The sequence below is a fragment of the Macrosteles quadrilineatus genome, unplaced genomic scaffold, assembly GCF_028750875.1.
Source record: "Macrosteles quadrilineatus isolate MER2022 unplaced genomic scaffold, UCM_ALF_1.0 Scaffold_1__1_contigs__length_201487025, whole genome shotgun sequence".
Taxonomy (NCBI): Eukaryota; Metazoa; Arthropoda; class Insecta; order Hemiptera; family Cicadellidae; genus Macrosteles; species Macrosteles quadrilineatus.
Genome location: NW_026542594.1, coordinates 137,281,935 through 137,295,988, shown reverse-complemented (window position 1 = coordinate 137,295,988; position 14,054 = coordinate 137,281,935). Strand labels below are relative to the sequence as shown.

The window sequence follows — 14,054 nt, the reverse complement described above, 5'->3', positions numbered from 1 at the left end:
TTTCACCATTTTCCAGATCTTCAACTAGGCTATATTAAATAACAAATAAATGAATATAATTGTATTTTGTTAAAGCCCATAAACTCATAATTCACTATCACTACTTCAACTCGATCACAGTCAAGAAGCAACTGAATGATTGTATAATAATCACACCAGTGACAATGGCTACTGCAATGATTATTGCCGAGCGATAATCGTCCAACGACTTCAGTTCCAGCCACACCAGTGACAATGCGCCTTAAAGATATTACGATGACTGCGATCAGCTGGTGCAGCGTTTCCCATTTCGTCCAATGTTTGAATTTAACCTAACCTAAAAATGTACACAACAACGTAACTCAAAAAACGTTATGGCAACTTTAGCCATTCCATGTTTTTCAAGAGAAGATCTTAGATTTAAGAATGAAAAATATAAGCAGTAGGTTCTTATACATTATTTTAAAGATAATTAATTGAGGAAGTTTTGAGTGCTATTTGACACTCTGTATAGTCCAGAGTATTATAGAATGCCTGTGTGAAAATGAATGATGTTTTCTCAAAACTCACAAATTCAAACTTCCATTGCAGAATAAGGGCTTAAACAGATGTTTGATCTGTTGACTTTGTACTATTATTTTTGGAAATTTAATGAGGATCTTGAAAATGACAATGACGTTGAAATAAAAGCAATGTTTATTGCTCTTTATGGTCACTTTATCTAAGCAAATACAAATATTTTGAAATAATCTTATTTTGTCTGTTACTGCCTACCTGTGAGGGTATGGAAACTTATAAATTGGTGCCATTTTGTCAGTAACACTCGGTAGTTTAAACACATAAAAATGTTCAACACTAACTTCGTTCCACTCTGTATATATATGTATATTTATAGATGTATATATGTGTCCGTAAACGCAATAACTTGATACATTTTTGTCCAATTTTTATGAAATGTGGTTTAAATGTGTAACTTGAATGAGTTCACAAACCAGCATGATCGGACCATGGGAACAGGGTTAGGGGTGTTTTATGGGGTAAAAATGGGGTTTACTCATTTTTGACCCTCAAAACACAAAATTTCTCAATTTCTCTCTAGCCCATTTTAAAAGCTTAAAGAACAAAGAATTAAGTATATCTAGGTGTTTTTGTACGTTTATTATTATTTTTTTAATTTTAATTTTTTTTACTTTATTTAATTTACAATCTGTTTGAAAGTTGAACAATAAGCAAATAAAATAACAATACATCATTAAAAGTTAACTTAACTTGAAGAACACAAGCTAGTATTGACCATCGCCAACACTAGTTAACAAAGAGAATTTTGATAATACCGAATCTGAATGGGATGTTCAATATTGTACAGTTTTAAGCTAGGTTTTCCTAGACGTGGAAGCTGAGTGCGGAGAGCGGACTCCTCTTGTCTTAGGTAATTTAATGTTACTGTTTTCTAAGGAGCGGAGCGAAACGCCATGTTAACCACTTCTCCGCTCTCCGCCCTCCGCTCTCCGCCCTCTGCTCTCTGCGCTCCTCTTCCACGTCTAGGAAAACCCAGCTTTAGATTAAATAAACCTACCACATAGTTGTGTAAAATAATATAATTTCATTTGATCAGCTGTCTGAAATTGTGAAATATGCAATTTGGCAATTCTTCTTGTTTACATTGAAATGTCCCTTAGTTGCCATTAGCTGTATGGGCTATTAATTAACAGCTGTGTCTAAGGAATAAGTCGGCCTTAGTCACTAACGATACTACAAGATCGCGCCACTCATCCCACACTCATCTCCATTCATACTTGGCTTAAAATACCTACTTTGTATAGTCGCCATTTCATTGAAAAAGTATTAAAGAAAAAGTCAAAGTAAAAATGTAAACATTGTGAGTGTTCTCATTGTAGCCATGGATACCAATCAACATTTACTGTTATAAAATCCTCACATCAGAACTTTTAAAGCCAAAGGGTCAAAGCCCACGGTCAGTATCGAAGTGTGAATAGTCATTCTTAATATGATATTTTAATAAAATTAAAGCCCAGTCGGTTCAGTATAGTTTTTGTGCCTATTAGTAATAGAGACATACAGACAGACACTATAAGATATAATAGTATAGATATTTCAAAAGGTGCATTTTATAACGGTAAGTGTATAGGCTGTGTCGGCTTCTGCCAGTGGGGTGGGGTGGGGGAAGCTAGGCCGCGCTGCCAACACTGAGCCAGCAATCCATGAGTTGATTATACCGTGTTGGTTATACATTGAGCTGTGTGGTTTTGGTGCAATGAAAGTAGCATTACAACTTTTTAGTGATGAAAGAGTAGTTTTGTTTGTTGGCACCTTCAAGAGATTAAGCGACCCTGGCATAGTGAGATTTGCGATTGGCTTAGTCCTAATATTATTACCTTCGACCACCTAGTTATGTTGTTTCCAAAGCCTAGCCTCCCCTTTTACCTTGGAAAATCCTGACTTCCGGTTGTCTGATTTTGTGAGACTTTTTTCTGGCACTTACTACACCTGTTACTACCAAAAACCGTTGAAAACCTTTTGTTACAATTTGTTCTATCTTGGAGGTTTACTTTGGCTAAATCTACCCGTCTACAAGATTTTATCTTTGTGTTAAATTACGTTTTAAAATTGTCTTATGGTCTGTAAAATATTTATTACTTTGCTTATCAAGTCCCAACTATAATTGACATATTTTAACAGATCAAAGTTATACTACAAAATATTTGGATAAGAGTGAAAATTTAAAAACGTACGTTTTCATGTCCCTGGCCTTTTACTTCGTAGATACTGGATTTGTAGTTTATTATTATGTATTTTAATATTTTTTGGGACAGGGGCAACATGTTACACACATTTATTTGGTTTTAAATAGGTTCTAGGTATTTTTTTCGTATTTTTAAAGTCTCGAAATTCACGACCATGACGTGTCCCTTGGGTACATTTTCCAACTTTCACGCTGTTTTTAGACTAATTATTTATGCCGAAATATATCAAGCCATATTTTTATGTCATCAATAGTTATTAAACTTACAAAAAAGGAGCATATTATAATTTTAGTGTCATTGCAAACTGACTACCATGACAAAATAAGTCTGTCCCTCGATTTGGCGTCACGACCATTTGGCAAAAATTTTCAACTTTGGATCACGACAGTGGCAAGCCTGGCGTCGATTGCGTCAGTTCGTTTTAGAGACTAGTTCGGGGTGTACGTCAAGTTTGTTGTGCCGGTCGTTTTGTGTTGAAAGAAGTAGTTACAAGATTAATAAAGGTAATTTTGTGTTTTTTGTAATTTTGGTGTGTCCATGACCATACATAGTCATTTGATGAAGTAGACGTGGGGTTAATTTTTGTTGATATGATATTTATATTGCTACATTAACCTAGAAGTCCACTTTGTATCCTCGAACATGAGGTGCAGGGCTACCGCCAGAACAGAGCCAAATAACACGTAATGTCACGACCAAAGTTTCACGACCATCGCGGGTTTTTTCACGACCAATCCAGCCTTATGGATTATACTGTGTTTGGTCGTGACAATAACTTAAATATCATTGTAAATTGAAAAGTTTAGTTCAATTGAAACACATATTTTTATTATAACTAACAGTATAGTTGAAGGATTGTTTACAAAGGTTTAAAAATTTTCAGACAATTCACGACCGTACCGCTTGTCCCTGACCATCACGTTGATGATTTCTATCATAAAAATTTCAAAAATTAAAATATCATCATATTTCAATGTTTTATACACAAAAGAAGTACACTTCTATAAAAACATAACGATTTTTCGGGTTTCAGGTAAGTTTTTTCGGAGTTATACAAACTTAAAAAGATTTTATTGGCTTTTTTCAACTTTTTGAGTTTTTTTATTTTTTTCTAGAAAGACCATATATACCAAAAGCTTAGTGAGCTGTTTATTGTATGATGGTCATAAAAGTAAATTAATTAATAGCAAAACATAGTTACAAAAATAATATTAACTATTTTTAAAATTCAGTTTTGTGTCCGTGATGGTCGTGACATAATTTAGTGTTTTTCCATCAAAGATGCTCTATTAATAAAAAATCACCAAAGATATTGCGTTACCATGGACATTTTATGAAACTTCAAATGTCAATGAAATTAAAAAAATAAAAAAAGTTTCAAAAAACGGAACAAAAAATTTTAAAAGTGCTTTTCCTGAAAACGTACGTTTTTAAATTTTCACTCATAAATTACATTGATTAAAGACTATTCTCAGATATACTCATGATTTTACCCGAGCAAAGCTCTGCCCCAGGTACTGTTTACTTTTAATTCAGTTTATTAAATAATTTAATTCATAATACAAGTCACAAAAATCTTACTCAATCTTATTATTAATCTCATCATTTGACATGGTGGCAGCGGTTTAATCTTCTTTATAATGCCACAAACAAATCAAGACAAATCAACTAGAAATAGGCTAGGTCTAAATCAAATCAAATCAAATCAATCATTAGAAGCAGAAATTAATCTAGAACCAAGACTTCACCAAAATAGAACTTCAGCCTCCAAAACCTGTTGATTTCAAACATGAGCAGTGGGAAACTTGGTGCAAGCGATTTGAAAGATTCGGAAATGCATCGATCAGGACTAAATAAAAGGACCTGAAGAAAAGTAGGGGTAAGTTACCTGATACATTACATGGGACCTGATTCTGAAGATGATATCCTAACAACGGTGCACCTCTCAGTAGCCGATGAAGCCTCATATGAATTTGTGACAAAAGCTTTTAAGGATATTTTTATAGAGAAAAGAAACATTATACTTAAAAGGGTAAAATTTAAATTTAATTCAAGATCTCATCAACCATGTACTATTTTATACATTTCTAGCAGACATATAAGTTCAATGGTAGAACACTGTTCATTCTAAAATATGAACTAATATGTGACAGACTCGTAGTAGGTATAATTGAAAAAAGTTATCAGCTCAATTACAAGAAGATTCTAATCCAGCACTTGAAAAGGCAAATAAAAAATTCAAGCTAAAGGAATCCATCAACAAACAAGCAGCCGAATTGGAGATGATTAGTCAACAAAAGTATCTCAATCTCATTATTAATCTCATCAATCAACATTTACATCAGCACAATCTGTCCAATGGAGATGGAATGTCTAGTTGTATCGTTAGTCGAAGATAATAGATTTAGCTCAGTAAGTTTTTATAGGCTGTAGAATACTTTTAGAATCAATCTTAAGTTTGATAAATTATTTCTAATTGCAAGTTTTACAATAAGTTCATTATAAAGCACAAACAAATCCTGATAATTATTTTGAAACTTCCTTTAGAACTTGATTAAACATACAAAAGTAAAAGCCAATTTTTGGTCTCCACTAAACTAATTTCACTTTATTGTATAATAGTTCATAACTCTTCTCTTTTGGCTTATTCCAAGGCTTGTTCACATTTTTTTTATAAACTCAAACTGTAAACCACGGTCAGTGTTCATTGCACAGAGAGCTGGGCCACAGCTCTAGATGTTCCCTCACTGTTGGAAGCCACACAAGAGTAGGTCCCAGAGTCAGACTTGCGAGCTTGTTGAATCTGTACCCAGGATGACACCATTAGTGACTCTGGCCCTCCTCTACTCTGAACTGACACCAAGGGATTGTCTCCTGTAATAGTGTCTCAATCAGACTAATGTTAAAACACGTTCACTGCTAAAGGAAATTAAAAAATTGAATCGTATTGCTAAAGAACTTTATTGTTGTATACCATTCCTTTTTGTGTCCTTATTGAAATACAATATTATTTAAAATAATTGGAAGTGAATATGACGTCAAAAAGTGATGTCATACTAATGGGTCTGTACCAGCGAACACATAAGACCAATAGAAGAGGCATATGCACTAGTACAGCGTTACGGTAGGTGAGGCAAAGGCCGCCATTAAAGTAGGGGATAGAAAGACGAAATCGTGTTTTTGAGAGCGGAAAATTTTAATGCGCGCTCTCCGAATAAACTGCTGTTTGACACACTTAGGATTGAGATATAAATTTCAAACTTGGCATGGATTATACTTTTACTCGGCACTATAAGTTTCTAACGATAAAAGTAGCATTATAAAAATTCATTGTTACCTGTATACATTTAAAATAGTCGTTTGAAGTATTATTTTTTGAGTGAATATCAAAATATGACATAGAAAAGTAAGTCGGCTACCAAAATTTTTATTTTTTGGTCAGAGATGTTATCAAAGCGAGAAAGTTTTACAGGGGTAACTGAAGGATTTTTTTATGATTTTTATTTAATCTACGGCTTATACTTTGGTCACAAAGTTAGGTTTAAGTCCACTTAAATTTCGACCGGACGGCGCGCGGTCGTCAGCCGTCTCACGCATAGGGGTTCACAAAGCCGTATCTGTACTTATTTTCTGTTTTTCAAAGAATAAAATAATTTAGAGTAGAAAGATTGTCACATAATACCAGATTTTATCAATTATTTAAGATGGGGACGCCACTATGTGCGTATTTTAACCCAAATATGAGTGAAGGATGAGTGTAGGATGAGTGGCGCGATCTTGTAGTCTTGTTAGTGACTAAGGTCGACATGTTCCTTAGACACAGCTGTTAATTAATAGCCCATACAGCTAATGGCAACTAAGGGACCTACAGTTTATAGTGGAATCCGAACCACATTTTTTCCTTGTAATTTACGAATTGGTCTAATTATCAGGATAGTACTGCGGATAGTCGTAGTACTCACTAGTGCGGACGTTAATCCACACCAGGGAACATCGTATCCACAGTGCATCCCTATAAATATCCACAATTCGTGACCTCCTAGTAGCTGGATTACAGAGATATGTATTAATTTACTAGAAATCCTAGTAAAAATGTGAAAAACCAACTATAGGCAGGCCTAAGGCATAATTGCTGAAAGGAAATACGATTTAAAATACAAAATATTGTAAAAGCCGTATAAAATTGTTAATATGAAACTTAATGTTTAAAAACACAAGGATAAATAGCTACTACCAGGTATTTTAAACAATTTTTATTTCATTTCACAATCCTTTATTACAATTAGTACATGTGCAATGTATAGTAATACAATAATAATGTCCCGTTTACAAAACAGTTTAGAACAATTGATGTATTTCAATAAGCTTTACTCCCTACTTTTTCCTACTGCCCCAGGAATGTTATTGCTTTGGTTAAGTGATTCCTAACTTTTACTTTGTTGAAGGATTCGTTTACAGTTTTTAAATAATGGTGAAGTCTCACGGTTAAATATTTTTTACATAAGGCCTTCATAAGCAAAATATAGTGGTTTTGGTCTGGCTCTTGTTCCAAACCGTGGTCTCCTGGAAAAATATTTACTCCAATACAGTTCTCCAAAACTCTCAAAGTCATAGCATTTACAATAATATTTACATGTGTAATATGATTAGTATTTACAAAGAACTTTACAATAGATTCACACATTAAACACAGTTTAACTGCTCCATCAGAAGGTTGGACGAGTCCGCCTCTATTCTTGCAATAAATCAATGTGTTAGCATGAGTTACATTACTAACTAACAGGTCAGAGCAGCTTTTACAAACAATTTTTTTCCTTAAGGATCTTACGACATAGCCAGCAATATACTCTACAATATTGCAAGTTATGCTTGAAGTCGATTCCAAGATAGGTGTTATGAGTTCATTCTCAATGGATTCATCGTCAATAAACAAAGATTGTTCATCTTCATCTATAAACATCTCCACCTAGGCGTTGAAGAGTTGATTTCAGCAGTTTCACAATTGTTTTTGTTTATCTGAAAAATTAAAGATTTGCTCAAGACTAAAGCGTTCCCCAAGTTAGATTCTTGGAGTTCTTTGTGCAAAAGAATTCTTTTAAATGAACCAGTGAACTGTTTACACGACGGGTTGTTATTGTGCCCCCCCGCGAGACCGAATGTAGCCAAAAAGACGCTCAAGATAATCTTGGCTCACTTTGTATAATGGTAAATACATAAGCGTTTTTCCTGTAACATACTGATTGTACATTGCTATTGCACTATCAATGCAGACTATGAAACTAAGAAAGCCTGTCTTCCGCTTGGACTCCAATATTGATTTTGTTCCTTCTTTGTTGCTATCATCTTTGACTTAGACTAGCTATGTATGTTTTTGCTTTTAGCAAAAATGCAGAGTTTTTTTCAAAATTACCTGGATATAATGCCTGTTTCGCATATTTTGCTCTTATGCTCCTTGAATTAAGTATGTCAAAAAGCATGTCGAAAGTGTGTACAAATTCAATTGTAGCAGAGCAGTTTTCAAATCCAGTCACATTCTTTTGTTCTAAGAATTCAAGAGAGTCTGCAACAGATGAACTAAGAACCTGAGCAGCAACTTTAACTTTCATTTTTTGTTTGGTATAGTTTATGTGAGTCTTAGTTAATCTATTGCCTAAATGAAGTCCTTCTTGCTGCTGAAGAGCGTGTAATTGCTCAATGTACCGCCATTCTATCTGCTTGCCAGTTGGGTCTATAAACAATTTGTAGTCTGCCAGCGTATTTCGGACGAGTTTGAGCATAAGACATGGATCTAAAAAAAAATTTATTCTTTCAGATGTTGTAGGGTGTGGGAACCAGTGAACCAATTTCTCTGCATCCATAGAGCAACCTAAGTTGCTGGCCATGGCGATGTTGCACGCAGTACCATCAAACGTTAAAGATGCTATACCTTGACGTCTGAATCGCTCAAAAGGTTAAGGCAATGTTTCACCAAGCTACTAAGTTGATTACCGTTTGTTGATGCAACGAAAAAATGACCTAAAGGTATTTTCCATGTAGATTTGATAGACACCAAATGGAAAACAAGAGCCTCCGATGCCGCTATAGTGGAATCTTCGCTTACAACATTATTGCCTAAGTTAACATGTCCGTGAAAACGTTTGCCGTCCCATTCAATTTGTTTTCTTATGGACATGCAGTCTAGCATTAGAGAACATATGGGTTTTTTGCTTCATCTACATTGTTGCTGTGCTCTTTTAAAGCTCTAAAAACTTCAGTTGAAAATCCAGGTTCTGCTTGTACACTTGAATACCAATTTCTTTGTGTCCTTGGATGTGGTAAAGCAGTATTAAAAGTCTTTCTTATATAACAATAGGCTTTAGGGGACAAAAAATGAAGAGTTATGGCAAACGACTTAAGCTTTTCATCATAAGCTTTTTTTAGTTTAGGATTCAATTTCTTGTCTAACGCCCTTTTTACTAAACAATCAGAACCCTCGGAAATTGAACTTAACAGAGAACACTGTTCTTCTTGGAAGTTCAGCTTGTTTCTTAAAACAAGAATTATTTCTTCCAATTTTGCCCCCTTCTTGGTTAGCCTTCTGTTATTCTGTTTGACTGTTTTCAACCTTCTTTGGTATGTTGAAAGATCTTTTTTGGCTTTATTCAATTCTACTTTTAATCTCTTTATTGGGGACACAACAAGACTTTGTGTGCTTACCTCGGATTGGACAGTTCTTTTTAAAGGCCGACGTTCCTTTACTGTACAGGCATGTGGGAAGGCTGGGAAAATCGTGGGAATACCGCCTGGTCGAATCCGGACGCATGACACTGATGTTCTATCAATATCCTCTTCCCGGAAGTGCGCTGAACATAACAGGCTGTGCTTTTTTGGTTGCCAGTCCTTTCTCTTGACGGCGAGGATCCACTTCTATCGAAGCTCTTCATTTAAAGGAACCCTGCAAAATTAGAAGAGAAGAGCTAGCCACAGTGATCAGTTAGAAGTATTTGCCGTACTCAACATATTTTGGAATACTCTATATGCAATGTTTTAACATTTGCAAAATAAAATGTATTTATTTGCTTACCTATGAAAGTTTCATAGGTAAGCAAATAATATGAAAGGTTATTCCATCGATACTGCCTTTGTTGTAACACCCATATGCAACGCAAGAACACATCTTTAACTATGAAAACATCTGTTTCAATACGTAACATCCGTCATAGGTAAAAAGAAATGATAGAGAAGTTAAATTACAGATATGAGGAAACAGACGGGAATATAGCACGTGCAGTACTGGGCCGCTGACCTCTTTTCACTCCAACAGCAGTCTGGTGTTGAGTTGAGGGTGGTGTAGCTGAGCGCGCGGCACTAGCGTGAGTCATCCCCGCGCCGCCATCTTTGTCGTGGACGAGCACGAAACAGGCTGCTTCACCTCAGGGCCAGGATACCCCTTCTATTGGTCTTATGTGTTCGCTGGTCAGTACTGACCCACCAGGAGCCAGGGTCAGAAAAAAATGGAAATGTCACTAAATACATTATTTATATCACTAAAAATATATGTTCCAAAGATATATGTAGTCATTATCATAAAATAATCAACATAAAATAGTATATAAATTGATTGGAATTGATTATGACTTCATAATATGACGTCATATACATGGGTCAGTGCTGACCCATCAAGAACCATAGTAAAAAAATGGAAATATTTAACAAAGATGAAAGATATAAAAGATTTAAAATGTTAATATTATTGAAATGAAATAGTTTAAAAGTTTATTGAAATTGAATATGACGTCATAAAGCACACAAAAGTAGCACAGTGAGGGGCGTTCACAGTACCGTGGGTCATTACCGACCCAGCTGCCTGGGTGGGAGTGAGACACGGGAACCAACTTAACGGTGAACAAAGCAAGTCACACACTACATGCTAACGTGGTATAGTTCCACCTTTGACCGACGCTAGGCTCGCACTGAGCAACAGATTGATGCACTGCAGGCGATGCAATCGCCGTGGGTCAGTACTGACCCACCCGCAGCGAACGTGTTACCTCACCATCTACTCTCCAAAACATTGTATATCCTCTATATACAGTGTGTTAATTAAGTCTTGAAACAAATCTGTATTTTTTTAACTGAAATAGATAGAAATATTCTTTTGTAACCAAAGGTTCTGCAATTTTTTACACCAAAAAACTTTTGACCCCTAACAGGGTAAGGGGTAGGGGGGTGACTATTTTTTTTCAAATAACAACCCCTATTGAGTGACCCCTCATTTTGAAGGATTTGTCAAAAGAAATAAAATGATGCAAACCCAAGGTGGATATCGTACCCTAGCCAAAATGGCAGGTATTCCAAAATTTGATTTACTGTATGTGAAAAAGCACCAATTTCACAAATATGGAAACAAATCTGTATTTTAAAAACCGAAATACATCCCGCCCTCGCTAGTCCGACGCTTTGAAATCCGAAATCCGACGTACTTGGTAATCCGACGCGCCGCTACGGGAGCAAAAAATCAATCATGCCAGTGACACAGTGACATGAAACACTGTGACTCACGTCTCGTTGCCGTCGGAGCACTTCCGTTCAGTGTTCAGTTGACTTTCGAGACGTGCAGTACACTTTCCCGGTGCAGTGGTATTTTCTTTGTTAATAAGTGCAAGTGTTCGTGTACAGTAGTTGTGTGAAATGGCTAGTACAAGTGGTGTTAAACGGAAACGCAAAACTTTAACAATATCGGAGAAGTGGGAGATTATTAAAAGAATAGATAGCGGTGAAACGCCGACTGCAGTTATATCTTTTTGGCAATCAAACGCATTACAGAATAGCCATTTTCGATAATCCGACGTTTTTGGTAATCCAACACTACGTCAGTCCCGTACCTGTCGGACTAGTGAGGGCGGGCTGTGGATAGAAATATTCTTTTGTAACATTGATTATTAACAAAGGTTCCGCAATGTTTTACACCAAAAACCTTTTAACCCCTTTAACAGGGTAGGGGGTGACTATTTTTTTTCAAATAAAAACCCCTATTGAGTGACCCCTCATTTTGAAGGATTTGTCAAAAGAAATAAAATGATTCAAACCCGAGGTGGATATCGTACCCCTAGCCAAAATGGCAGGTATTCCAATATTTGATTTACTGTATGTAAAAAAGCACCAATTTCACAAATATGGAAACAAATCTATATTTTAAAAACCGAAATGGATAGAAACATTTGTGGAATTGATTGTTAACATAGGTTCTGCATCTTTTTACATCAACAATATTTTTAAACCCCTTTAACAGGGTAGGGGGTGGGGGTGATTTATTATTTTTAACAACAACCCATATTGAGTGACCCCTCATTTTGAAGGGTTAGTCAAAAGAAATACAATGACGCAAACCCGAGGTAGATATTTCATCCCTAGCCTAAATTTGGTATTCCAAAATTTGATTTTTGTGAAAAAACATCCGTTTTAGAATATCTGTCATTTTGGCTAGTGGTGAGATATTCACTTTGGGTTTGCGTCAATATGTTTCTTTTGTCAAGCCCTTCAAAATGAGGGGTCACTCAATAGGGGTTGCTATTTGAAAAAAATAAGTAACCCTTTTCACCTGTTAAAGGGGTTAAAAAAAAATTTTGGTGTAAAAAATTGCGGAACCATTGTTAAGAATCAATGCTACAAACAGAATATTCCTATCTATTTCGGTTTAAAAAATACAGATTTGTTCCAATACTTATTTTACACACTGTATATATATTGATAATAGGCAAACATAATTTTGTGATAAATTGTTTTGAAGCTGCCACGTAACTAATCACCTTGATCAAGGTGTTGTTGGACAGGTCGTGGAAAGTAGATTTGGCATAAAATAAATCTATGAAACTTCATCAGGGCTCTGCCCCAGGGGCCTTCTAAGTTCCAATGCTATATTTGTGGAGAAAATAATTGTTAACATTTAAAACGCGATTGTGGGAAATGTCCACAATCTTTCCACTATTGAGTTAAACAATTATGATGTCCTCCGTGATCATTGGAAATTTTTACGGTTTCGTCTGGATAGGTCTTATGGTAAGATCTGAACCCGGGAAAGATTTAATTTTTTGTTTTGATGTCCCCAGAGGCCAAAAACACCATCCGTTCAAATTCATATCTATATATTTAAGTTTTCCATGTTACAGTTGTCCAAACTGTTTCGGTTTGAAAAGTAACAGCTAGAATATGGTTAGCAAGTCTTACGGAGATCCATAAGCTTATTGGCTATGTGTAGTAGTACCTGGCAACACGACGACACTGCTGTCTCCACTCACAAACTCCCAAGTGATGGAGGGTACAGGGAAGCCTTTAGCCTCACAGTCCAGGACAGCTGGTTGACCAGTAAACATTGATTTGTTTTCAGGGCCCGACGTCACCTGAGGAGCTGTCGATCAACAAAACTTCATATCAATTTACTGCTAATAATTCTCAGGGATTCTATATTCTTTATGTCTCATACCTATCGTTACCGGTTGTTTGGGGTTCAATTTTCGCATCTAACAAGATCACTAAAATTTTCACAGCTTTCCTCTTATTTTTTCCCCAAAATATTAGCCGTCTATAAAATAAATTATTATTACTCAGTATGAAAAAGTAGTTTCTTTTAATAAATAATCCGGTTTTTGTTATGATCAGCAAAAGAAATAAACTTCAATTGTTGTATTTATAATAAGGATTCACTACTGATTTATCAATAGTTGTTATGGAATTTTATATTAAGCAGCTGATTCAATAATTGTTTAATTTGTTTATTTGTTTTCTCAAACAAACTTTACTTTAGTATGTTTTTTTCTGCTTAATAAAAGCTTGGTTTAAGGTATAATTTTGGCTTAGACTATTCCTTCCCTTGTTTTATTTTTTATCCATAAAAATGTATCTATCATTCTGAAGTAAATCTAAACCACTCAGTTCCGCTCCCATGTCCTCAATCCCATTCCTCGTCAAGATTCCACTACGTAAAGACTGTTCTTAAGGTTCATCATATCCATCACATTCCCCACTATTATTTTCACTGCCAAGTATAAAACCCCTCTCAGACATACTTGTATTAAGCATCTCAATAACATCTTCAAATTTCAGATAGTTTGCATTAGTAACTTTAGCTTAATAACATAAAAAAAAGTACAAAACACAAAATGTAAACATCACTCACTAACAACCATGTGCAAAGTGGCAGCAATATTTACTTATGCACATGCACACTCTATGGAGCAAAATAGCCGAAACAGCTGCGGAAATTATTATTTCCAATCACAAAAACAAAATAACCCATTTATAATACAGTGTAATTTTTATTACCGTATTATA

The 14,054-nt window shown here is 35.3% G+C and overlaps 1 protein-coding gene across 1 annotated transcript in view; it reads right to left on the bottom strand.

Annotated features, from left to right (window-relative positions):
* Window positions 1–5,425: 5,425 nt before the first annotated feature.
* LOC128985533 (insulin-like growth factor-binding protein-related protein 1) overlaps window positions 5,426–14,054 on the bottom strand; it is a 71,023-nt gene continuing 62,394 nt past the window's right edge. Inside the window, exons 4-5 of the mRNA XM_054405124.1 lie at window positions 12,988–13,131; window positions 5,426–5,618 (exon numbers count right to left, since the gene is read on the bottom strand). Coding sequence (XP_054261099.1) covers window positions 5,449–5,618; window positions 12,988–13,131 — 314 coding nt within the window. The 3' untranslated portion in view covers window positions 5,426–5,448. The remainder of the gene's footprint in view (window positions 5,619–12,987; window positions 13,132–14,054) is intronic.